This window comes from Cervus canadensis, chromosome 12 (genome assembly GCF_019320065.1).
Source record: "Cervus canadensis isolate Bull #8, Minnesota chromosome 12, ASM1932006v1, whole genome shotgun sequence".
In the NCBI taxonomy this organism is placed as follows: Eukaryota; Metazoa; Chordata; class Mammalia; order Artiodactyla; family Cervidae; genus Cervus; species Cervus canadensis.
Genome location: NC_057397.1, coordinates 9,168,949 through 9,195,278, shown reverse-complemented (window position 1 = coordinate 9,195,278; position 26,330 = coordinate 9,168,949). Strand labels below are relative to the sequence as shown.

Sequence of the window (26,330 nt, the reverse complement as noted above, 5' to 3'; positions counted from 1 at the left end):
TCTCTCTGAAGCCCGCCCCGCCCAGGCCATCATCCCCCACAGGCTCAGCTGCCTCACATGGAAAGCAAAATGCTTGTGCCTTTGCGTTTCCACTGGGGCTGCCTGTCTGCACCCCACCCTCACTCCAGCTCACCAGGGCTGGGGCCTTTCTTTTCTGTCTTTGTATTCAAGGCATTCAGCACCTAGCACCAGCCTGGAAAACTCATTCTTCAAACACTGACCATTGCCTCTGTATTTGTTGATGTGATTTGATATGAAGTGGTCATTGTGAGGCAGTGGTTCTCAGACGGGGGCGTTATTTCTGCGGCCCAGGGGACCTTTGGCAGGGCCTGGAGACATTCTCGGTTGCCCTAATGGAGGTCTCCTGGGGTCCAGGGGCGCAGGTCGAGAGTGCTGCCCTTCAGTCACCGCAGTCCTTGGCTGACGCCAGGCAGGACTGGCTTTGCTGGCATTGGGACCCGTCATCCTTTCTTCCCGTTTCTCCCTTAGCAGTGGATAGTTCTCAGTCTATCCCACTGCTGTATTTGGAGGCACAGAACTTGTCTGGCTTCACAGATTCACAGCTGGAGAGGAATCTGCCAGGATGAATCCTACCCAGACTCGGCCACGCGTGATGAGAGGAGATCGGGGGTCGAGACTTTGGGCTCTAGGCGCTCGTGTTGGCCCTGTAATGAGTTAGGGCTTCTGAGGTCATCGGGATGGTGTGAGGGCACCGTGCGTATGAGAAGGACGTGAATTTTGAGGGGCCGGGGCTGGACGGTGTCCTCCCCAAATCCATGCGCTGAAGCCCAATGTGATGGTCCTGAGACAAGGGCTGGACGGCTCAGGAGGTTGGGCATCCACCCTGTCTCTACCACGTGAGGATACAGGGCCAGGGGGCCACCTGCAGACCAGGAAGAGGCCCCAGCAGCTCCTGCCCGTGAGAAGCGCTGCCCGCAGACTGCCGGCCTCCGGAACTGGAGAGCAGCAGATGGCCTTGTTTGTCACCCAGCCTGTGGCATTCTGTTATGGCGGCCCTAGCTGACCGAGATAGATGACTAACAGCCGCAGCTCGGATAGTGAAGACCTTGGCCCTGATGCCCTGAAGACTGTTATTAAACGCCACTCCTTGATCACAGTTTGAGCTCGATCTTGGCCCTAAACTGAGCTCTCACTGGGGTCAAAATCTGAGCTCTGACGCTGCCACTCAGGCGTCCACTGAACCTGGACCGTCCGGTGGTCCCACTTCCTGGGAGGCCTGCCCAGCTCCCTGCAGCCCCTTCTGGGGTGGACGGGGTCAGGCAGCGCCTTCGGCGTGATGTCCCCTGAGCCCCCTCTCCTCTGTAGCCTCCTCCTGGGACTCTAGAATTTCCTGTTCTTTGTTGGCCCTCCACCTACCCGCCCATGGGCCAAGCCAGTTCCCTGGAGATCCTGCCTGCTCACCTGGCTCAGGGGTCTCCTGGATCTTGCCAGGGTGACACCGGGCTGGCAGAACCGGCTGTGGGGCAGGACCCCACCTCACAGGGACCCTTGCCAACAGACCACCGCCCCCTCCTGGGGCTGCCACATGGCCCTCCACTTTAATGGACACTGTTTTCAGATTAATTCACTACTTTATGCAGAATTAAAAAATAAAGATGGGATGTTATTGCAAAACCACAGCTGAACTCTCTTCCACCTTTGTAGACATTTTCCTTTAGAAAAATGCATGTATAAGCAGGAGGGTAATTCGTTCACTGCCACATCACTGACCGACTGGTGAGAGGGGCCGCAGGGCAGGCTCCCACTGTAGGTTCTCAAAACTAAGGCCGTGTCTTGTAGCTCTGAGTCTGTGAACATGTGTACCTGTGTGAGCAGTGTGTGTGGGGCGTGTGTGGAGTGTGTGGGGGGCACTGAGACCCTGTCCACCTGACCAGCACCCGGACATGTCCATCCTGGGTTCGGGGGGAAATATTCAGTATTAAATACCTGATATTAATGTTTGTTGATCTAAATAATGTAGGCATGTCTAAGAGTAATGAACATTAAGCAGTGATAATTTCTAAAACCTTTGTTTTCTTGGAGAGAACATTTTAGGATGGCACCAAACATCATTTATTTTTAATCCTAAATCTCTTTAGTTTCTCTATAAGACGTAGTGTTTAGTAGTAAATATTTAAAATTCTTATTTTATTTGGAAATGACTTAGCTATTCAATAGACTTCCAACACTTAGTTTAGTACAACCCTTAGAAGTTCAAGTTACCCCAATCTGGATAGACTATTTTAGACAGACATTCCTAATAGAGTTCTCATTTCATTTATAGTTTTTTAGAAGTTTCTTCACTCAAGGTAATTTCCTTGCTGACAAATTTGTAACAGATATACTAATATTTAACTTATATTAAACCTAGGTACATCATCAAGTGTGAAACAGATCGCCAGTCCAGGTTGGATGCATGAGACAAGTGCTCGGGGCTGGTGCACTGGGATGACCCAGAGGGATGGGATGGGGAGGGAGGCGGGAGTGGGGATCGGGATGGGGAACACATGTAAATCCATGGCTGATTCATGTCAATGTATGGCAAAACCCACTACAATATTGTAAAGTAATTAGCCTCCAACTAATAAAAATAAATTAAAAAAAAAATAAACCTAGGTACAATGAAAATATTCTGCTTAATATCAGGTATTTAATACTGAATATTTCCCAGTTCACATGAACCTGAAATTCATTTAGGTTACTTTCTCTTGTGTTTAGAATTATTTGATTTGTAAGTGCTTACTTTTTTTTAAGGCCAATTAGACTAGAGCTCATTTACAAACTGATCTCAGCAATCAGCAATTTTATCAAAAAAACAAAGACACACACTGAGATATACATACATCCAAATAGGCACAAGAGATCTTATAGCTTTGCTTTCCAAACTTAGTTATGAATAAAAGAACGTTTGGAGTAAGATTTTAAAAGGCTTTATTCCCCTTTTTGTTCCTTTTGTTTTCACTTGTCTAGATAAGTGATCCAGAGAACTCTGGTCTAAAGGTATAGGAGGAGTTACTTCCTATGGGCAAGAATTCTTAAAGAGATAACTTTTTTTTCAACTTTCCTCTTGAGTCTAAAGAATATTATGACCACATTGTCAAAAATTGTAATTTTTTTTTGGTGACCATAGTTTTATAGACAAAATTTAGGCCAACTAGACCAAAATTTAGTACTCAACTTGGCCCTGAAAACAAAGGCAGATTGGTTCCAGAAGGGATTTTCCCTCTGGGGAAGTAGGTGTCTTAGTTTGATCAGCCCCAGGCTGTTGATTACAGGAGGAAGTACTGGAAATAAGGGAACTTCAGTTCATTTTCCTATCCTTGTCAATAAAGATCTAATATTCTTAGGCCACTTTTCTTGTCATTGGATCATACTTATAGATTAGCCAGTCATTTAAAAATTTTCCCAAGGAGTTCCCAGGTCGGGTGTGGAGCCTTAGAGTGAGCAATTCACATATTAGCTCGAACAGTTTGTACCAGATGTCTGTGCACTCAAACCAAACCGAACCAGAACTTCACCAGCCAGGAGTCACACTCCAGATGAAACAAAAGGCAAAGAGATGCCCAGAAGTCAAAAGCCAAGTGGCAAGAGTGCCCCAAAAAGATACTAAAGTGATGCCCAGAAATCAAAAGCCAAATGGCATAAATGCCGAACGTGACTTCCCAGTTCCACTAGACCTGTGATCTCGCAAAGTCAGTGCGAGCAGCCTTTTTAGTTCTGATGGTTTCAAGCAATTTCTTGTTGATTTTCTGCAAAGAAGTTACTCTATCATTTCCTGCTTTAGAAGCTTCTAGATACCAGTCAAAGCACGGCCAGCTTTTTCTAACTGTGCACGCAAAAATATCAATTTTAGAATATCAAAAGAACCCCAATTTGGCCATTTTAGGTTCAGATCTCTTTTATTATAATTTCTCCAATTAACTAGGTACTTGCAAGTATGAGCCCCGTATGTATTGTACATGAGTGTTAGTCAGAGGCTGGCTTTCTGACATCCCTTCGTTTCTGTTTTTGAGAGATTCTGTATCCCATTTCAAGCTGAATTTGTCAGGGATAAAAGTCACTAGTGAACTTGTGTAGTGGGCCCATGTGCTGCTTGTGAGCGTAACTCCTCCAGGAGTCACCCCAGAGCTGTTTCCGCTCATCTTACATGTCTCGGGTTCTGCCTCCAGCAATCTAAGACCACCGAGGCTGCTCGGGTCGCTGAATGGCAGTTCTTATGTGTGAACCCCGGATGAACAAGTATTTTAATTAATGACTGGGTTTCCCTATGGGACCACAGCACTGTATGAGGACTAGGCCTCCACCACTCCCATAAATTTCTCAGTCACCTGAGAAAACTGAAACTGGCCGGGAGGGGTCTTGTCCCTTTTCTTCAGAGCAAAGCTCTCATGTATTTTCCTCACTTTTATCCTGACAAATTCTATAATGGCAGTCAAACTGGGGAAAAGTGTCAGAACAGCCAAGACTGTTCAATCCCCTACAATGGAGGGACCTCGGCATCTTTCAGCCGAGCCTTGGGTATTCCTAGATTTTTTTCCCAGTCGAGCCCCCCTACCCAGTACCTTTCCACTGGGTGGGCAATTCTCCTGGCACCTTTCAGCCAGACCCCCACCCAGTATCTTTTGACTGGGTGGGAATTCTTCAGTATCTTTCAACCGAGTCCCACTCAGTGTCTAGACCATGAGTGGGTATGCCCTGGATGTTTCACCCGGGCCCACCCCAGTATCTGTCCTACTAGGAGGGGGCAGGTCTGCTCCACCGCCAAATAAACTCAGAATCTCAATCAATACGGGAAATTCAAGAACCAGGAGAGACTTACCCAAATTCATCTGCACTCCTCAAGGAGGCAGACGGGCGCAGGGGGCAGCTGCTGGTACCAAAGCTCCGGTTCCTCATTGAGTCCAGTCAAAGGAAGGAAGTCCACTCTGGGTTGCTTCGTTGGTCACCATAACTGTCAACTAAAGAAAGATGTACAACTTGAGAGTTGTGAGTTAAGTTTTATTTGGGGCAAAATGAGGACTGCAGCCTGGGAGGCAGTATCTCAGATAGCTGAGAGACTGCTCCAAAGTGGCAGTGGGGGAAAGTCAATATACAAGGTTTTGGTGAAGGCGGAATTCAATACCATGAAGCACTCATTTTACAAAAGGTTTTTGTTAGTCATGAGGATCTGATGTCACCAGGAAGGTATTTAGTGCTTCTCTAGATATGAGGAGACGCAAAATCTGTTCCTAAAAACATCCAACCATCTAAAGACCCGTCCCACCAGATTCCCTGGAGCACAGAGCGCCTCACTCCACCTTGAACTCCCTCAGGGGTTGTTGAAGGTCAACAGCTGTAGCAGCATGGGGTTCAGTCTCTGTAGAGGCAGATGGCAAAGGCCTTTGTTGTTCAGTCGTTGGCAAGGCTCTTGGTAAGTACCAATTTGTAGTTGACATTTACGATGAACGGTGTCAGATTCGTGATCTCTGAAGAAGATTTAGCTTCGGGACCAGGGACGAGGCTTTTGTGTAGCAGAGTTTTATTAAAGTGAGAAAGGGACAGACAACGCTTCTGACACAGACATCAGAAGGGGACGGAGAGTGCCCCCCTTGCTAGTGTTAGCAAGGGAGCTGTATACTTTTTAAATTAGCTATTACAATAAATCAAAAGAATGTCTCAAGGTTGTAAAAATTTTACCAGACCCACTCCCACAGTTTACATTTTAGGATGACAGGATTAGAATTTAACAATAGAAAGATCCTACCAGACCCACATTCTAAAATATCAGGATTAGTCAGAAGGTTTTCAGGAAGGAGAAACTGCCCTCATGCTGGATACATTGTTGTTTTATAATCCCTCAGTTCAGTCAGTTCAGCTGCTCAGTCATCTCCGACTCTTTGCGACCCCATGAATCGCAGCACGCCGGGCCTCCCTGTCCATCACCAACTCCCAGAGTTTACTCAAACTCATGTCCATCGAGTCAGTCATGCCATCCAACCATCTCATCCTCTGTCGTCCCCTTCTCCTCCTGCCCCCAATTCCTCCCAGGATCAGGGTCTTTTCCAATGAGTCAACTCTTCGCATGAGGTGGGCAAAGTACTGGAGTTTCAGCTTCAGCATCAGTCCTTCCAATGAACACCCAGGACTGATCTCCTTCAGGATGGACTGGTTGGATCTCCTTGCAGTCCAAGGGACTCTCAAGAGTCTTCTCCAACACCATAGTTCAAAAGCATCAATTTTTCAGCGCTCAGCTTTCCTCACAGTTCAACTCTCACATCCATACATGACCACTGGAAAAACCATAACCTTGACCAGGCAGACCTTTGTTGGCAAAGTAATGTCTCTGCTTTTTAATATGCTATCTAGGTTGGTCATAACTTTCCTTCCAAGGAGTAAGCATCTTTTAATTTCATGGCTGCAATCACCATCTGCAGTGATTTTGGAGCCCAAAAAAATGAAGTCTGACACTGTTTCCACTGTCTCCCCATCTATATATAATCCCTAGCACATAGTTTAAACTGAGTTGTTTGTTGTGTAATCATCAGTTCCGGGCTTAGAGAAAAACAAAACAAAACAAGTTTTATGTGACTAAAGCTAAGGAATGTAGAGAAAAAAAGTTTGTCCTTTCCTTCTCCTCGAGAACCCCAGACCCCTATCTCCTCCCCAGGGACGCTGGACTTATCAAACTGCCTAGGAACTGACTCTCTCAGTGACAGCTGGACCCAGCCAGGCCTGGTGGCCCAGGAGGACCTTTCTGGGGTGCATGGGATGCAGGGGCATCCACTCAGCCAGATCCTTTCCAAGACTTCTGGGCTGGGGACCGTCTGGCATGGTTGGGGGCCAGACCCTGTGCACTGGGGGGATACTCAGGGGAGGGGGCCCTCCGCGCCAGGCTTCATGTGGCACCAGGGGATGGTCTTCCTCCTCCTGTCTCTTCCAGACCCCTTCCTCTCTGCCACAGTGGACTCAGTCCTGGAGACAAGGTCTGAGGTCTCAGTGAGCCCGGTGGGAGCTTCCACGGGAGCTCCATGCAGGTTCTGGGAGGCACAAGTGATCCTGTGCCCACAGGTGGCAGCAGAGTGCCCCGCGGGGACAGAGTGGGCCCCTGCAGAGGAGTCAGGGACGGCGCCTGCAGGGTCAGAGTGGCCTGGACCAGAGACAGGGGCTGGCAGAGGCCAGCTGCTGCCTGGATGTGGAGGCCAGAGTGCGCGTGTTGGAAGAAGGGGGTGAGAGACAGAGGGCGGGGATGGCTGGGTTTTTGGCCAGAGCGATGGGGACGTGGAGCTGCCACTCACTCCGGTGGGGAGTGTGAAGCTGAAGCTCGCGGGGAGGGAGGGGTGTGCACCCAGGTTTACAGATGGCTGGTTCAAGGTGCGTTAGAAGGCTATGAGGGGACGCTGGGCGCTGGGTAGGGCACACGCGGCTAGAGCTTGTGGGCAGGGTCCCGGCAGGAGGCTTACGTTTCAGCTGCCTGCCTTTGCTGGTAGGCATAGCGCGAGGCTGGAGGACATCCCGGGAGCGGGCATGGACAGAGAGGAGAGAGCCAGGGGTGAAGGTGGCCAGGTGGCAATTAGCAGGGGAGGGTGAGGAAGGAGGACCAGGGATGGGAGCATCCTGAGAGCCAAGGCAAGAAGCTATGAAAATCCGTCTTAAGTTCCCTGCTGCTACAACAAGTGGCTGTAAACTTGGCTTCAAACAACACGTATTTATCATCTTGCAGTTCTGGAGGTCAGAAGTCTGACATGAGTCTTAGAGCTAAACTCAAGGTGTCCACAGAGCTGGTTCTTCTGCAGGCTCCGGTGAGAATGCCTCCTTTTATTTTCCGGCTCCTAGAATCTGCGTTCCTCGGCTTGCGGCCCCTTCCTCTGTCTTCCAGGTGCACACTTCCTCCCGTGGCTGGCCTCACATCTCCTTTTTTGGCTCTGCTCCCATGGTCCCATGGTTCTCCAGCCCTGTGCTTCCTTCCTCCCCTTCATGAGGAGCCTGTGACGGATGACACCCGGCCCATGGGATAACCGGAATAATCTCTCACCTCAAGAATCGTAACTCAGTAGCATCCACACAGTCACTGATAACAAGTGAGGTGACCCAGTCACACAGGGCTCTGGGCATTCGGGCTTGGACGTCCTCTGCCCCTCATGCAAATACATTCACCCCATCCCAAGGTCCCCAAATCTCAACTCATTACAGTGTCAAGGCTTCAAGTCTTATCATCCAAATCATCTCAATTAGGGGAGGATGAGGCTCTAGCTAGGAGACACGGGTTTGATCCCTGGGTCGGGAAGATCCCCTGGAGAAGGACATGGCAACCCACTCCAGTACCCTTGCCTGGAGAATCCCACGGACAGAGGAGTCTGGTGGGCTACAGTCCATGGGGTCGCAAAGAGTCGGACACAACTGAGCGACTAACACACAGGAGGCTCTAGCGGAGGCTGGGGAGGAGAAAAACAGCGTTGGCCGTTGGGCTTCGCAAAGGGAGGGGCTCAAGCACTGCTTTCTCCCACCCGCAGCCTCCTGCCACCCTCGCCCAGCGATGCACCCCACCGAACCCACAGCTACGGTTACCGCTCGGCCCGGGCAGTCAGCCGCAGGCTCCGGCCGCCCGCGAGACCACAGAGATGCCGAGTCCTCCGAGACGCCTAGAGCGCCCCGGAAGTGGCTGGGGGGCCGCGGGCGGGGCGCTTCCGGCCGGCGGCAGCGGCCAGGCGTCCGCAGGTGAGCGAGCTCTGGGCCGATGTGGCGGGTGAGGCGGGCGCAGGGATTCGGGGCCTGGCTGCTGGTGCGGAGTGCTCCTGGGTCCCTCGGAACCGAGCTGGTCCGTCCACAGCCTCGGGCCGGGTCCCGCCGGCCCGAGGCAGGACCGGCGCCCGAGTTCCCTTCCCCCGGAAGGAGCCGTCCTGAGCCCTGGCCTCTTTCTTCTCTGTCTGGCTTTTGCCCTTCTGCCCCAGACGTGGTCCCCGAACTAGGAGCGTTCTCAGAACAGGCATCGTCTCTTAACCGAGCCGGCCCCCTGCCTTAGGCTGCCCCAGGCCTGGGCCCCGCACCTGCGCCCACGACGGCCTCGCTTCCCTGCAGGTTGTGCCGACGTCCACTCCTGAGCGCGGACCCCTGCCCAGCCCCTCTTGCCTCTCAGGACTCCATCCATCCCTTCCTCGGGCCAGAACTTGTGTCTTGAGCATTTCTCCCGATAGTCAACCCCCCTCCCCCCGCCCCGACCTCACGCTGTTGGCTGCTCCCGAGGAAAGGGGCTTTCTCACATGCGCCCCCTGAATTCCTCAGGCCTTCTCTGAGGACGAGCCTACCCCCGCTAGCAAGAAGGGGCCGCATGCAGGTGGTGCCCCGCTGCTCGCTTTCTTGCCCACGGTCCGCCCCCTACCCCTCCTACCCTCCCCTATGGCACAGGAGGATGTCCACAGCAAGGCTGCAAACGGTCTTCATTGTTCTTGCCGTGTTATGTTACCTTTTAGCTTAAGTTGCTTCAGAAGTAATATACCTGAATGTCACTTTTAAAGGAAGTTTCTGCCTCGTCAGCAGGACCCGTGTGTTTCCAGCTCCTGCTGCACACGCTTTGAGTCAGGCACACAGTGAGCAGTTTCTGGCACTGAGTCCCCTTCTCTGGCCCTTCCTCCTCCTTCCTGTTGTGCTTAGAGTCAGGCCCTCCGAAGTGACCGGGCCCCCTGTTTTCCTCCTGGTTTTTACAGTGGTTGTGCACTACACGTCTCCTTGAGGATGGATTATGGCCTTTCATCCCCTCTGCTCCGCATGGGGCCAGGCAGTGCACAGTCACACTGTCACACAGCCATTAGGATGAAAACAGGTCCCAGAAGGACCAGCACCCCCACATTGCAGACCGGGAGGCTGACTCAGAGGAAGGACAAACTTGGGGCTGGCTGCTGACAGGCCTAGGGTTTGTCTTTGGGAGTCTTGCTACATCTGAAAACACTTCACTTCTGTTGAGCTGTGGTCTCAAAGGGCTGCCTTTGTACATTCCACATGTGAGTAGTCCTGTGGCTTCACCCACAGCATGAAGTTGGGTGGGGCCACACGTGAGGGTTTGGGAGGGAGGTGAGGTGGGGTCCCGCCTGGAAGAGCGGCTGCCAGCTCTGCCTGCCTCTCCGCGGTGGGATGTGCTGGCTGTCCCTCCCAGGTCGGAGTGGGTGTGAGTGCTGTTTGCACGCTCATGTGTGACTGTGACCAGAGGTGTCCGAGGCTGTGGGCCCAGCAGTCGAGAGACTGGCCGCCTCTTCTGGCTCTGGGGGGAGCCTGAGGCCTGCCGAGCTTGTCTTTCTAGAAGGAGTGTGGGGCCTGCTCTTGAAGAAAGGGCTTGAGGGACTTGTTTCTGAAGAGGCTTGCAGGTTCCCCAGCCCCAGAATCGTAGAGGAATCCCTGCCCGCTGCAGCACCTTTGCCCCGTCTCAGCCGCTCTCGACGGAATGAGGGTTTTATGAAGGTTCTCATGTCAAGTGACCCAGTGAGCAGTTTTGGTGGGAAAGTTGAGTCTGGATGTGGGACGTGGCCCTCGGGTCCAGTGCTTGGCGACATCCCAGCTTCATTCAGTAGCCTCACCCTTCATGTTTTCCTGGGAGGTCAGATTGCACCCGATAGCCACTTATAGTTTGGAGCCGTCGCGAGCGACTCCGAGGTCCCTGTGGAAGCTGAGAAGAGCCAGTAAGCCCGGTAGCCCCCGAGCCGGCCTCTTGCGTCACCTGCTGGCAGCTCTGTTCATTGTCCCCCAGACCCTGCCAGTGGCTGCTTCAGTGTGGGTAGAGTGACGAGGACGTGCTTGTGAGGCCGAGGCACGTGCCCTAATGTTTCTCTTTCTTCCCCCTTTTACTTTCCAGATGATAAAGCACCATGTGCACGAGAGAGGCCCCCACGGCTCAGGCAGTAAAACCTCTATTAGCTGGAAACCACCTCCCAGGGCCCCTCTACTCTCCGGTCCGTGTTTGAGGGGAGTTGCAGCCACCGTCCCTGCAGAGAAGGCCAGAGGTCCAGCCGTGGGGGCGCCCAGGGTGGCTGACACTGGTCCCCCTGCAGAGAGGGTCGGGAAGCTGCTGGAGCTGGAGAGAGGAGCTGAGAAGGGGCCCTGGCTTGTGCTGGCCCTGCATCAGCTCTGGCAGGTGAGGGTGGGGGAGGAAGAGGCGGGAAGGCCACCAGCCCCTGCCCAGGTGCGACCCCCTCGGCTGGGACGAGCCCCTCCTCATGGCCTCCAAGCCGGTTGCCGGGCGGGGCCCTGGGGAGAAGCGCAAGAGGGTGGTGCTGACCCTGAAGGAGAAGATGGACATCTGCCGGCGCCTGGAGAAGGGCGAGAGCAGGCGGGCACTGATGCAGGAGTACAACGTGGGCATGTCCACCCTGTACGACATCAGGGCCCACAAAGCCCAGCTGCTCCGCTTCTTCGCCAGCTCCGACTCGGACAAGGCGCTGGCGCAGCGCCGCACCCTGCACACGCCCAAGCTTGAGCACCTGGACCGCGTGCTCTACGAGTGGTTCCTGGTGAAGCGGTCCGAGGGCGTGCCTGTCTCCGGCCCCATGCTCATCGAAAAGGCCAAGGACTTCTATGAGCAGATGCAGCTGACCGAGCCCTGCGTGTTTTCTGGCGGCTGGCTCTGGCGCTTTAAGGCCAGACATGGCATCAAGAAGCTGGATGCATCCAGCGAGAAGCAGGCGGCCGACCAGCAGGCGGCCGAGCAGTTCTGCGGGTTCTTCCGGAGCTTAACCGCGGAGCATGGCCTGTCCCCCGAGCAGGTCTACAACGCTGATGAGACTGGTCTCTTCTGGCGCTGCTCCCACAGCCCTAACCCTGAGGGCGGGCCGGCGCCCGGCCCCACGCAGAGCAAGGACCGGCTGACTGTCCTCATGTGCGCCAACGCCACAGGCTCCCACAGGATCAAGCCCTTGGTGGTTGGGAAATGGGGTGGCCCCAAGGCGGTGCAGGGCCTCCAGCACCTGCCTGTCGCGTACAAGGCCCAAGGCAGCGCCTGGGTGGACAAGGAGATTTTTTCTGACTGGTTCCATCACATCTTCGTGCCCGCAGTGAAGGAGCACTTCCGAGCCGTGGCCCTGCCAGAGGGCAGCAAGGCCATCCTCCTCCTGGATGGCTCCCGGGCGCACCCGCACGAGGCTGAGCTAGCCTCGGAGAATGTCTTCACCATCTTCCTGCCTGCCAGTGTCACTGCCCTGCTCCAGCCCATGGACCAGGGCATTCGGAGGGACTTCATGAGGAACTTCGTCACGCCCCGCGGCAGGCTGCAGGCCTTGGCTCCCCGCTGCAGCGTGCACGATGCCGTGCTTGATGTGGCCTGTGCCTGGGATGCGGTGCCGGGCGCCGTCCTCAGCCGGGCCTGGAGGAAGCTGTGGCCTGAGGCTGCACTCGTGGAGGGCTCATCCTCCGAGGAGGAGCCGGAGCGGCTCAGGACTAAGCCCCCCGACCAGGCCTTTGCGCACACCCCCGGGCTCGCAGCAGGTGCCCCAGCCCACCTCGGGAGCGCGGCCTCAGGGAGCCCGGAGCTGGCGGAGGCTGGAGGGGCAGACAGGGTGGCCTGGGAGCAGGCGGCGGTGTCCTTCGATGCCGTGGTGCGCTTCGCGGAGGCACAGCCCTGCTTCTCGGCGCAGGAGCTGGGCCAGCTGCGCTCGCTGCGCTCTGTGTTCAGCAGGCGGTGGCAGGCGCAGCGATGTGGGGCCCCCGCAGCCGCGGTCAAGCTTGAGGCACCCTGGGAACGGCCTGGGCCTCGCGGCACCCAGCCTCGCTCCCCGCTGCCCAGCTCGTCCACGGCCGGCGAGGCCTGAGGCGATGAGGTCTGACCTGCGGTCTCGGGGTCGTGTTCGTCAGGACAGCCTGCCCCGTTAAGGTTTTGCCGTGTGGTCTGCCCTGCCACCCGAGCACAAGGAGGTCTTCCTGAAGGGCCCACCCAGACCCGAAATGTCCCAGAACCTCCAGGGGCCGCCGCCCAGCTTGTATTCGCTGCCTGAGCCTTGCTGTGTACAAGGGTAGGGACATCTGTCTGTCCAGGCGGGGACAAGCCACCTTCAGCCGACTGACCGTGGTCCCCGCTGCTGCTTGATGGGGCTGACACTTGCCGAGGGCCCCCGCTGGCCCCCTGGGGCTGTCTGCAGGTCTGGGGCCGGCCCTGGATCAGGCAGGTCACTGAGGGTGGGACTCGTGAGTGAGAGTCTGCGTGGCCCCTGCCTGTGGCCTTGCAGGCCCTGTGTCCCCACGTCGGTCGTCAGCTCTCCTAGCAGAGTGAGCCTCACTTCATGTTGCCCTTGGGCTTGGGCCCCAGGATGCAGTGGGCTGCATGCCCACTTGACATGGTAGCATTGTTTTTAGAGCCAGCAGGAGCGGGCCACTGGGGAGCCCATTGCCCCAGTATGGGACCCCAGGTCACTGCCAGTGTTTTGAGCATCTTGGCTCCAAGTCCTGTATGTGGTCCACAGTCCCTCAATCCCCAGAACTTTGCATTTACAGCCTCCGCATTAGTAAACCTGGACCAGACGTTTGGAAGTTAGTCTGAGGTGATGTAACAAAAACAGTAAAAGGAGCTACTCAGATGCCTAGCAGCGTTGGAACTCTTATTTTGAGCTGTTGGCCCCGTAGTGATTGACGTGGGGAAAGCTGACTGTGTGAGCCGCTCTTGTAAAGACCCGTACCAGGAGACTTGTGCTCCCTGCGTCGCTGCTGGTGCCTCCGCTCTGCATCGCTCGTCACCAGATGGAGCGCCTCTGGCCAGCCTGGTCCCTTGTCACCAGACAGAGAGCCCCTGGTCACTTACGACCAGACGGAGTGCCCCGGGCGGCCTGGTCGCCCTCTTTGAATGAACCGGATGTGGGCGTCCTTTTCTGGGCTCTTCACCATTTGCCTTCAGTTCCACCGCTTCTTGGGCAGCTGAATCAGCCCACAGTTTTCATTCCTGTGTTTATTGCACTGAGACCCCTCTGTTCCCAAGAGCCAAGGGGAGGCGAGGGTTCGGCTTGTGGTTGTTTCTCTGGTATATCTTTGCGTCCTTCCAAACACTGAGGTGACAGTCTTGGCTGGCCTGCCACTGCTCTGTGAGCCGTGTGTTTCCTGCTGAAAACGTGTGTGAAGATTGTGAAACAAGCACAGGTCATTTTCAAGGTGTCCTTGCTGATTTTTTGGGCCAGACTGCCTCCTGCTGAGCCGTCACGTCGGCTTCCCTCACGTGTGGGGGCGACAGCTGTGCAGCGTGCCCTCTCTCACCACTTTTGGACTCTGTCCCCTGTGCTGTGGGCGTGTGGCAGGGTCAGGTGTCGGGGCGGCAGCCTGGACGTGGATGGACACATGGAGACGCTCCCTCCCCACGGCCAGCCCCGGTCCAGCGGCCTGGAGCGGTAGGACGGTGCTGGGGGTGGGCAGGCCTCCTAGGCCCCCTGTGAGTGCTCGGTCCCTAGCAGACGTAGCCCCCGGGCTGGATTCTTGTCCTGCCAACACAGCCTGCTCCCCTCCCCGCTGTGTCGTGGCCGATCAGTAAGCAGCCGTCACCGCTGGGAGGGAGCCTGTCCTTGGCACTTCTCGAACTGCTGCTTCCCCTGTTGTATTGGGTCTCGGGGGTCTGGTTAGACCCTCAGTGTGGGAGGCCCCGGAGGCTGTGCAGTTGGAGAAGGCCGATCAGGCCTGCAGGGTCGAGGTGAACCGCCCACCTCACCTGCATTTCCTGTTGGGGGTGGGAAGCAGGACACCCTGCCCTGCGCACTCACACCTCTGATGGCCGGGGTGGTGAGGGCAGGGGTGTTGATGGATGGGTGGGTGCAGGACAGAAAGGCAGGCGGTTGTAGCTCCTGCCTGGACCTATCAGCCAGGCTTCCCTGGGGTGGAGCCAGAGCCCCTTGGAGGCAGCTCGGGGCCATAGTAGCCAGATGTTTCTGGAGGGATGGAGGTTGGAGGCAGGGACTCGCACTGCTTCTGTTCCTGGGAGGCCGTGGCACAGGGCAAGCAGGACCCACCCCCGAGGGCCTGCCCAGCAGCTGCACAGACACCAGCTGCAGTGGGTTTCCTTAAATGTGCTTCTAGCACAGGGCGTAGCGTTCCTGAGTACCTGCTGTGTGCTGGGCATCGAGCTCATTTGGAGGCCCAAGGGTGGTCAGACAGCCCCTGACCTGCTTCCAGGGAGCACATGTCTCCCAAGAAGGGCTTCTGGGGGGCTGCGCTGTCCATGAGTCACATTCTCCACCGCCGTCTCCACAAAGACGCGGGCAGGCTGCCAAGGCGCCCGGGGTGAGCCGTGTGGCGGTTCCACGCTGAGGGTCCAGCCCCGGAGGCCTGGACAGCTGCCCCCTCCTCCCAGCACTCACCTGTCACTCACCGCCAGCAGTAAGCAGTGCTCAGAGGTTTTCACCAGGGGAGAAGCAGTCTAGTCCTGCAGGAGCGCGCCTAGTGCTGCTGCTAAGGAGCTGACCATGTTTCCTGCAGAACGCGGCGGAGCCCAACCCAGGGTGCTCTCAAGAGACGGACGTCGTGGAGAGAGGTTGATGCAGGCTGGACCGCTGTCTCCCTGTGGTCAGGGACCGGGTTCACTGGTGACGCAGGCTGGACTGCAGGCACCCTGTGGTCAGGGGAATCCCCAGCACTGACCTCAGTATCTTCTTCAGAGGAGCCAGGTGTAATGGGATTGGTCTGAGAAGCAGCTTCTGCCCAGGGCATTATTGAAAACAGCAGTCGGCCAGCTGTGAGTTGGAGTTTAACCGCTGGGTGCGGGCAGGGACCACACAGTCAGAGCCTTGCCAAAACCACTGCCATGGGGTGGGGGTACCATGGGCCTTCCTGAGGCCGTGCCCCTGGGAAGAAGCATCAGAGCCTCTGTCAGGGACAGAGGGGTGCCCCTAAGATGACCCAGCCAGTAAGACACGAAGCAGAGAAGAAGGTAAGTCCCAGTCTGGGGTGACCAGTACCCAGAGCTGGTATGATACATGACCTAAAAGGACCAGTTTTCAATCCAAAATTACAAACATACAAAGAAACAGAGAAATACGACCACATACCATATTGTTCCTAAAACGCAGGTGACAGAGTGAGATGTTGGATTTAACAGGGAAAGACTTCAAATTGACCATTACAGATACAGTCAGAGAACTAGAGGAAACCATGATTAAAGAAGTTAAGGGGGGAAAGGAAGATATTAAGTAGAGAAAATCAGTAAAAAGATGATAAATAAAAAGCTGTTTTTAAAAACATGGAAATTAAATAATGGAGTTGAAAAGTACTGTAAGATGACGGATTTGCCGGAGGGCTCAGCAGTAGATGTGAACTCGTGGGAGAAAGTTCGTGATCTTGATAGCACTTGAGAGATGATGCTGTTCACTTGAGAGATGATGCTGTTCAAAGAACAGGGTGAAAAGAAGGAAGACGCTGGGTGGTCTCAGAGTGGTGTGGGACGGTCTCACCCACCGCCCGGAACGGGAGGCCGGCGGGGCAGCAGCCTGAGCCTCCATCTCGGCTGGAGTGCCTGCCACCTCCCACCCACCCGGGCTTGCTGGGCGCACGGCCCTCAAAGGTGGAGAAGGCCAGTCCAGGCGGGAGGACGGTCCCCACGACGGCCCCATTTCACGGAGGTATCCTGAGGCCTGCTGCCGGCCATGGGCTTCCCAGTCAGTGTGCCCACCTCTGTGGGCTTGGGGCAGGAGGGGCTCCTTGAGCAGTGCCAGGAGGGAAGGCTGGAGACACCAGGTTCGGTGGAGGGTGGCCGCATCACTCTGGCAGTGTTAGCAGGCGCACAAGCCCAGCAAGAGGGCCCAGGTCTGGGACTAGCCTGCAGGCCAGGGGTCCCGGGTGGCCGCTGGGTCTGGGCATCACTGGCTGCCCCTGCCCTCCCACAGGCCCAGCTGTGAGGTTGGTCACCCCTCTGCCACATCCTCTCGAGAGACGGTTTCCTGGGCTGGGGACAAAATGTGTGTAGATGTGGAAGCTGCCAGGAGTTGCAACAGCCCCACAGACCCTTTCAGACAAGGGGCTGGCTTTGTTCTGTCTCTGGGGGCCGTGCAGTGCCTTCTGGGGGACTTGAGAGAGTGCAGGCAGCCCCAGCCTAGAACCTTGAAGGAGCTGGAGGGTTCCTGAGCAGCCAGGGGTCCGCTGTACGTGGCTTGGGTGAACCCTGACGCTGGTCCCTCACTGAGCCCCAGTCCTTGGACCCACTGCTGCGTCCTGACCCTGGTCGCGGGCTGAGCCCCCACTCTGGCCCGTGTGCGCTCTCAGCTCCCAAGGAGGGCAAGACCAGGGAGTCTGGAACACGTGTGGGACTCACTTGTACCCTGGGGGAAGGCGAGAGCCTTTGTGACCTCGCCCCTCCTCCCCCACGTGTGACGTGGCACTCTCTGTGACCACACACGCGCCCCCACCCCCCACCGCCTCTACCCCGGCTCCAGGCCCTGCTGACAGTGGTCCCGGGGGCGGAGAGTGACTGTGTGGCTGACTCACAGCAGGTGGGAGAGGTGTGAATGTCAGAGCTGGGCTTCCCCCAGTGCAGACCCCCGCGCATTCAGGCAGCTCCTGGGGGCGCCTCAGGGCTGTGCCAGGCCCCCCTGTGTCACCTGTGGGCAGGTACACACCCGAGCCAGCGCCAGGGCCCCTCCAGACCAGCCCCATTCTCCGAGCCCATGGGGATTGGGGCCCAGCAGCTGCCTGCCCTGCCTCTGCCCACCCCTTGCCGGGGTCCTGGGCTCTTCCCAGTCCAGCTGAGGCCAGTCGTCTCTGGCTGCAGGAGTCAGGAGGCTGTAGGTCCTGGGGTGGGAGGAGCCCAGAGAGCCTGCTGGGGGCATCCTTCAAGGGCCGGAGACTTCCCTGTCCAGCCTGGCGCTGTGCTCGCTCCGGGGCCTGCAGCCAGCTAGCCCTGTCCAGACAGACAGCCTGGAGCCCAGGGCCTGGGGGAGCTCCCCAGAGTGGGGCACTGGGAGGACAGAAGAGACCTGGAGAGCAAAAGCTGGCGTCCTGGAGGAGGGGGACCATGGTGCCCAGGGCAGGACGGGACTCACCTGTGGGGTCCCTCTGCAGGCTCTGGTACCGACTTTGAGGGTGGGGCCCAGGGGACAGGCGTGAGGAGCGAGGGGCTGGGGAGCAGGCGATGGGCAGGCTTTGTGCCCTTGTCCCCCAAGGCTGCAGCATGAGCTCAGGCCTCCAGGTGCTGAGACACTGGCCACCACGAGGGCAGGTGGGGCTCCCTGTGTTGGAGACGCTGTGTTCTGTGTCTGGACCTGGCAGGGTGGAAGCCTGTGTCAACTTGCCCATATCTCTGTGGCTCCCCAGCAAGCCTTGGAGGAGGCCTGGCTCCCCATCTCAGATCAGAATCCCTGGAGCACAGGTGAGGTAGTTTGGGTGCAGGTTCTGGCCCCGGGTCCCAGGCTCACTCTCCACCTCCCCCCATCCTGAGCAGCGGGCCTGCAACTGGGCCAGCAGCTTGTCAAGAGCTGAGGCCCCTCCTGCAGCGAAAGGGTCAGGGGCAGCCAGAGGGTCTAAGGAGGCATCTGTTAGCTCAGGAAGCAGCGTGGGCCCGAGGGTTCTCCTCAGAGGAGGCTCAGCTGCAGTCTCCAGTGAGTGGGCGTCTGTCCCCCATTTATTAATAAAGCAGAGTAGTGATGTCACTGGCGCGCTCAGTGAGCCTGCCACGCCACTAGCCGACGCTTCCTAATTAGGAAACGGAGTCCAGCTGTCCTTGGGAGGCTCTGCAGTGGATGGCATGAGGCCTTGAGTGGCTGCCGTCTACTGGCCTCAGGTGTCTGATCTGCCCCGCCATCCTGTAAGGGGGTCCGGCCAGGAGGTGTGGTGCCCCTTGGCAGTGAGGCTCCGGAGATGGTGATGGTGGTGAGGATGATGGAGGTTATGGTGGTGGTTGTGGCAGAGATGACCAGTTGTGGTGCTGGATGAAGACGCTGGTGATGGGGTTGCTGTGGTCTGGATGTTTGTATACCCCTCCAGATTTAACTGTTGAAATCCTAAGCCCCAAGCTGACAGTGTTGGGAGGCGGGGGCTTTGAGAGGTGGTCAGGTGGAGCCTTGAACTGGATTAACACCCATAACAGAGACCCCAGAAGGCCCTGCGCCTCTTGCATCATATGAGGATGCAGCAAGGTCTGCCGTCCACAGCCAGGAGGGCTTTCACCAGAACCCAGCCACTCCGGCACCCTGACCTGGGATTTCCAGCCTCCGCAATGGTGAGGAATAAATTTCTGCAGCTTGCGAGCCACCCTGTCTGTGGTATAGTTAGAGCACCCCGGATGGAAGAAGGCAGGGATGAAGTAGCATGGAGGCAAAGGCACTGGTGGTGGTGCACGGGGCAGTGAGGAACACACGGCGTCAGTGGTGTGGTGGTTGGCGAGGTGGTGGTTTTCATGGTGGTGGCAATGTTGAGGATGGCGGGTGATGTGAACTGATCTGTGTCCCTCCCCCATTCATATGATGAAGCCCCCAGCATGACAGTGTTTGGAGGCAGGGCTTTCAGGAGGTAATTGAAGTTAGATGAGGTCATAAGAGTGGGGCTCTTTTCCAATAGGACTAATGCCTATACCAGAAGAGGATGATGGCTTTCAATTCCCCTCTTTCTCACAAACCAAGAAAAGGCCTTGTGAGAACACTTCAAGAAGATAGCCGTCTACCAGCCAAGAGAACTCTCACTAGAAACCTGATGGACTGACACCCTGATCTTGGACTTGCCAACCTCCAGAATTGTGAGAAAGAAATAAATGTCTGTTGTTTAAGTTGCCCAGTCAGTGGTGTTCTGTTACAGGGGCCTGAACTGACTGACACTGGGAATGGTGAGGGTGGTGGTGGTGATGATGAAGGTGGTGGTGATGATGGTGGTGATGACGGTGATGACAGTGGTGGCAGAGATGGTGATGATGGTGGTGATGATGAGTGCTGATGGTGGTGGTGGTGGTGATGGTGATGGTGGTGGTAGAGATGGTGATGATGGGATTGGTGATGGTGGTGATGGTGATGGTGGTTGTGGTAGAGATGGTGATGATGGGATTGGTGATGATGGTGGTGATGGTGGTTGTGGTAGAGATGGTGATGATGGGATTGGTGATGATGGTGGTGATGGTGGTGGTGGTGGTCGAGATGGTGATGATGGGATTGGTGATGATGGTGGTGGTGATGGTGGTGGTGGTAGAGATGGTGATGATGGGATTGGTGATGATGGTGGTGATGGTGGTGGTGGTCAAGATGGTGATGATGGGATTGGTGATGATGATGGTGGTGATGGTGATGGTGGTTGTGGTAGAGATGGTGATGATGGTGGTGATGATGATGGTGGTGATGGTGGTGGTGGTAGAGATGGTGATGATGGGATTGGTGATGATGGTGGTGATGGTGGTGGTGGTCGAGATGGTGATGATGGGATTGGTGATGATGGTGGTGATGGTGGTGGTGGTCGAGATGGTGATGATGGGATGATGATGGTGGTGGGGTGGTCGAGATGGTGATGGGATTGGTGATGATGATGGTGGTGATGGTGGTGGTGGTAGAGATGGTGATGATGGTGGTGATGATGATGGTGGTGATGGTGGTGGTGGTCGAGATGGTGATGATGGGATTGGTGATGATGGTGGTGATGGTGGTGGTGGTCGAGATGGTGATGATGGGATTGGTGATGATGGTGGTGATGGTGGTGGTGGTGGTCGAGATGGTGATGGGATTGGTGATGATGATGGTGGTGATGGTGGTGGTGGTAGAGATGGTGATGATGGGATTGGTGATGATGGTGTTGATGGTGATGGTAGTGGTGGTGATGGTTATGATGGTGATGATGATGGTGATGATGGGATTGGTGATGATGGTGATGGTGGGATTGGTGATGATGATGGTGGTGGTGGTAGAGATGGTGATGGGATTGGTGATGATGATGGTGGTGATGGTGGTGGTGGTCGAGATGGTGATGATGGGATTGGTGATGATGGTGGTGATGGTGATGATGGTGATGATGATGGTGATGATGGGATTGGGGATGGTGGTGATGGTGGTGGTGGTAGAGATGGTGATGATGGGATTGGTAATGACAGTGCTGGTGGTGCTGGTGGTGGTGCTGGCCATAGAGGAAGTGGTGTGACAATGGTTACACAGCTTATAAGTGGGACACTTAGAATTCAGAGCCTGGACTGTGGGCCGTGGATCTTAAATGAGTGCCTCCTGCTGAGGGTGGCACCAGGGACCACATGTGGTGGGTAAGCCTGCAGGCCTGTCTGGGTTGGCTCTCCAGGAAGCTACCTCCTGCCTCCCCAGGCTCCCTCTCATATTGCCAGGGGAGACACTGAGATCCTGTGGGCTCCTGACATGGCGTTTTATGTTCATCTAGGAAAGTGTGCCTGCCCAGTTCAGGGAGCACAGCTCCTCGGGCGGTGCTTGGATGGTAGATGGAGGGCCTGCTTCCTCCCAGCTCCCCTGGGCAGGGGCTGGGGCGGTGGGAGATGGACGGCTCCCCACGCTGCTCCTGCCCGTGGACACGGGTGGTGGGCAGTAAGTTGCCGGGCAGATGAGTCCGCTCTGGTGATGGGCTGGCTCAGATGGGTCCCAGGCTGAGCTGGGTGGGGAGCAGGGCCTGGGAGGGAGGGCTGCACTTGGGGGTCCTGACCCTGCAGGGGTGGGGCTGCCACCTGGCTCCCCAGGTCCCCAGTCTCTGCCCCAATCCTGAGGGAGCCAAGCCCCTGAGACACCCCCATGGGGGCACACGGGGCCCCAGGACAGCCTGGTTCTGGGGTGGGTGGTGCTGTCGGGGCCAAGGGCAGGGGGCTGGTGCAGACCCCCGCCAGGAGGTGGTCTGTTCAGGGCCCTTAGAGGAGTGGCCCTCGGGCCTGCTGCGGGGGCCAGGGATCTGTGGAAAAGCCCCTGTCTCTCAGCTCAGACGGGCTATGTCTGTGGACATGGGGCATTGAGGCTGGAGAGGGTGGAGGCAACCTCGGGGCCCTGGACCCTATCCTAACCTTGGGTTGGAGGATGGACCACCGCCCCCAGAGGCTATACCTGGGCCCTCCTGCTCCCCTCCTCTCCAGTCCCCCCAGGGTTCGTCCCCAGCCCCAGCCCAGGCGCCCCCAGGAGGGCTGGCTTCCTTCGAGGTGGACGAGAACGCACCAACAATGACCACTGTCTGCAGGAGGCCTGAGTGGCTGGGCCAGTGGGCGCCGCACAGAGGTGGGGCTGGTGGGAGGTGCGGGGCAGGGAGAGCCTCCACCCCCCAAGACCTGAGGGGCCCCAGGGCTCCCCCCGCAGGGAGCACCCCATCCACAGGGCGGTCGTTGGCCGGGGCCAGCACGTGGGTGGGTGGGAACAGGCTTGCTCCCAGAGCTGGTGGGCAGCACCCAGCCCAGGACGGCTGGCCCAGCCTGGCCTGCGCCCACAGGCCCCAGCCCCAGGCCCAGCCCCTCTCTCAGGGGCCCATCCTCTGATGTGCTGCCAACCCCCAGCGGGGCCCTGACTCCCAGGCAGTGCAGCCAGGCAGGGGCAAGTGTGTGTTGAGAATCCATGCAGTAGGGGGAGGGTGGGGACGCCCATGATGGTCTGGGCTGTGCACTCCTCGACCATCCTGGGCAATTCCTGACCCTCGGGGCATCACCGTCTCCCGGGCTGGCCAGGTGGTGGGCAGCCCGCTGGAGCTCAGCCAGGAGAGGGAGGGAGCGGGGAGGGGGGCGCTGTGCCAGGGCGGGGGGAGCTGAGGGGTCCAGGATCTACCCTGATCTGTGGGGATCAGACCGGTGTCCCCAGGCCAGGAGGCGGCCAGTGCCGTGTGCAGGTCACGGATGTCACCAGCCCCTCCCCTGAGCACCCTGCCTCCTGCTGCTGCAGCCCCCACACCCTGGGGAGTATCTCCAGATCTGCACACAGAACTCAGGGCCAAGAACACAGAAGACGGGCCGTGCGTTGGATGTCCTGCCGATCAGCCCCTTACCCTGAACCTCTGAGGGGCCACCTGCCCATCAGCTGAAGAAACTGACACTCAGAGGGCGTCCAGGGCAGCCTGACCCTGCACCTGGCCAGTGGTGGCAGACGGCAGGATGGGGATTGGCCTCAGGGCCAGGAGACTCGGTCATTTGCTCACCAGCTGGTTCCCCAAGCTCATCCCCTACCCTCCCTGCACCTCAAGCTCCCCGTCTGTAAAATGGTTGACAGTGACCACCCATCTGTTCCAAGGAGCAGGGAGATGCTCGGCACACACTGAGGCTGTCTCCCACACTCCTTCCATGTCGACCCTCTTTCCAGAGAGACCCCCGAACCAGGATGGGGGCCCTGGCAGGTGGGACTGGCTGTGCAGCGGGTGGGGTCCGTGGCAGAACAGAAGCACAGACCCTTTATTCAGAATTGGTAAGATCTGCCTGGCAGCGAAGGCCGGGCACAGACCCAGAGGGCGTGGACGGCGCCCCAGAAACAGAGGCCCAGGGAGGCGCGACTGAGCGGCCGCCAGTGGACGGGTCGAGTGGAGATCGGGGCCAGAGGTCATCGCGGCCGTGCCTGGCATCTGAGAGGCCGGCAGCAGACAGGGAGGCACCACACCCCAGGGCAGAGAGTGGGGGGATGCCAGCCTGGGGGGGCGAGGGGCCTGCAGCTGCGCCAGGCGTGCTGCTGTGGATCAGGAGCCCAGGAGAGGCCGCGGCCGGACTGGGGGGCGTGGATGAGACGTGCGTGGGCCCGGTGGCTTCAAGGGCAGAGGGCTCGGGCCCCAGCCCCAGGGACAGGGAAGGAGAGGCGAGAGGGAGAATGGAGGCGGGACCTTGGACCCCCGCAGCCGCAGCCGCAGCGGCGCTGGCCGCTGCCGTTTCCGTGCGCGGGGGCGGAGCTGGGACAGAGCCTGCCTTCCGCCTGCCTGCTTGCTGGCGGCACCGCCTGCACCTGCGTGGGGAAGCTCCCCGCGTCACAGCAAGCTATTCTCAGTCCCGCTCCTTTTATGGCCCCGGAAGTGAGTGGTGGAGGCTGGCGCACTGCGCTGGCTCGAGATGTAAATGGGAATGCAGAGCACGGCAGAGCAGTGGCCACCACCCCCTCCCTGGCACGGGCATCTGGGGACGTCTCCCTGCGCCGGTTGGCAGCGCACCCCACATCCTGGCCACCTTCGGGGTTTCTGCTGCATGACTGGACCCCCGGGGATCCAGGGAGGTGGTGGGGGCCGTGCGCAGCCCTCCTGGGCCGCAGTGGGCAGAGAGGAGGGGGCGGCTGCCCGATTCCAACTCCCCCCACCCGACCCTGGGAGCCAGCTCTGCTGTTATCCCCAACCTCTAAACGAGCTCTCAGAGCAGCCCTCCCACCTTCCCCGCACCCACGTCGCCCTGCTCACCCTCCACGGTCCCCGCCCAGCAGGGCAGCACGCCGGGGTGTGGGCACACCTCTGAGCAGGCAGAGTCTCTTGGGTTAGCGTGCAGGGCGTTTTGTCCACTCCGTGTGTCCAGAGCGAGCTGAGGGCCTGGCTGTCGGCCAGCAGGAGCATGCCTCAGCCAGAGAGATCAGGCAGCACATGCACTCTGACACGCTGACACAGTCTCACACGCTAACGCTCGCTCACACACACCTACAAACAGCACAGGTGGGAGGATGCTGTGCTCAGGGGCTCCGAGGGGGGCGGGGGCGGAAGAGGCTCCCACGCACCGGGAGGCCGGGGGGCCTTCCTGGAGGCGGTGACCCTGGGCTCGGATGAGACGCCCCATGAGCCTGGCTGAGCTTTCGTGCCGACGTTCTGACGCTGGGCAGACCTCCATCAGTTAAACAAGGTGGTGTGGTGGGCAGCAGGTTGGCCAGGGCCTCATGTGGACCAGCACGCTCAGCGGGCCAGCGCCCTCCTCGTCACCACCCGCCACAGCTGTCCACCCCCCGGTGCTCCAAGGATGGCGGGGCCAGCGGGGTCAAGGGATCCGCAGGACGCCACCCCGAGACGCCTCGAGAAGCGGGGGTGGGGTGGGGAAAGGGGTAGCCTGGCTCCCGACTAGGGCGCCTGCCCAGCTGAGGGGACACTTGGCTCCAGCTGCCGTGGGGGTGGTCGGCCAGCAAGTGGCATGCATAGCGGTGTCCCTGCCCCACGCCCCTGCCTCCTGGCCCCCCTCTCCAGCCCCCACCAGCAAAGCTGCACAGCCTCGCTCACCCAGTCCCACCTGTCCGACTCCCCGGCAGGCACCCTGGATGCTGCGGCTGCTCCTTGAAGGGCCTGACCCTCTGAGCGGAAGTGCCGCCAGCTGGCGGCCCAGTGCCAAGGGCAGCGGCTCCATGGGCAGCATGCCTAAGGCCACACACAGCCCGGTGTCCTCCGGGGACTGTGTGGGGGTCACGGCGGTGGCCCTATTTCATGGGTGACTTGCACCTCCCCACCATCCCACCTTGCTCAGTGCCGGCCAAGCCGGGCTCCGGAAGTGCCGCTTGATTGACTGACTCACCTCACAGCTGAGCAGGGCAGCGATGGCTGGACCCACTCTGCGGGTGAGGAAACTGAGGCCGGGGGTACAGAGGGGGCCCACCCCCAGTCTCGCAGGATGCGCACCGTGTTCCTGGCGCCTCGGAGAGCCAGCAGACCATCCCCTCGCCCTCTCACCAGCCAGTCCCGGCTCTGGCTTCCCTGCAGAGGGGCCTGGAGCAGCCCCGGGCCCTCTCGCTGGGGGCTTTGCCTTCCCTTCTTCAGTGGCTGGGGGGTGGCGAGGAAAGAGTGTCCCTTGAGGATGGGCCCTGCCCTGCCCTACCCGTGGCCCCTGCTTGGGCCCTGGCCTGGAGGGTGCAGGGAGGCCCTGCCATGCCGGGATCGGCAGGAAAATGCAGAACTTTCCTTGGTGAGGAGGGAGGAGGGTCTGGTGTGTGAGGCTGCCTGTTCCGGGGACAGGACGCAGCACACACCCTGCCAACCGGAGAGGAGAGGAGAGGAAGCCCAGGAGCAGGGGCGGGACAGGAAAGAAAACAGCTCCGGGAGCTCAGCCCACCCCCGCCCCCATAGTCCAGCGCCACTGCCTCCCTGGCCCCCAGGCTGAGCCCAGCCCCTGCTCAGGGTCACTCCCGTCTGGAGTCAGCATGTGCCCAACCCCCCAGGGTCCCGCCCTGGCCTCCTGGGCCCTCCCAGAGGCTCCGCTGCAGCAGGCCCCGCAGGCACGCGGGGTGGAGGGGCCCCAGCCGTGCCGCCTGCCGGTTCAGGGCCTCTGTGAGATGAGGGAGAACGTCTCCCCAGGCAGGAGACCACCAGCCCCAGCGGCTCGCCCTCCTCTGTGCCTCCGTTTCCCAGCTTGACGCTCTCCTCCCGGGCTCAGCTCTCCCACCATGCCCACAGCCCCCGCCTGCCTGTCCCGGCCTCTCCGTGGCCCAGCCCCCCACAGCTGGGCTCAGGAGCGTGGCTGGCCCGGCAGTGCCCTCCGGGCTGACTGGGCTCGAGCCCCAGGCCACGCAGCCAGCCGTCCC

At 58.3% G+C, this 26,330-nt stretch overlaps 2 protein-coding genes across 4 annotated transcripts in view; one reads left to right on the top strand and one right to left on the bottom strand.

Moving 5' to 3' along the window:
- Nucleotides 1-25,450, bottom strand: part of LOC122451501 — a 36,864-nt gene extending 11,414 nt beyond the window's left edge. The window contains exons 1-2 of the mRNA XM_043484483.1: nt 25,328-25,450; nt 4,820-4,958 (exon numbers count right to left, since the gene is read on the bottom strand). The gene's annotated coding sequence lies outside the window, so the exon portion shown is untranslated. The remainder of the gene's footprint in view (nt 1-4,819; nt 4,959-25,327) is intronic.
- JRK (Jrk helix-turn-helix protein) lies at nt 8,627-14,093 on the top strand. Of its 3 annotated transcripts, none has more exons than XM_043483503.1 (3): nt 8,632-8,694; nt 9,681-9,974; nt 10,820-14,093. In XM_043483503.1, the coding sequence occupies exon 3, from the start codon at nt 11,181-11,183 to the stop codon at nt 12,765-12,767; it is 1,587 nt and encodes a 528-aa protein (XP_043339438.1). In that variant the 5' UTR covers nt 8,632-8,694; nt 9,681-9,974; nt 10,820-11,180; the 3' UTR covers nt 12,768-14,093. The 3 variants fall into 3 exon arrangements, with proteins under 3 accessions (XP_043339440.1, XP_043339438.1, XP_043339439.1); XM_043483504.1 differs by lacking the exon at nt 8,632-8,694 and adding an exon at nt 8,704-9,054; XM_043483505.1 differs by lacking the exon at nt 9,681-9,974 and having other exon boundaries at nt 8,627-8,694.
- Nucleotides 25,451-26,330: the final 880 nt, after the last annotated feature.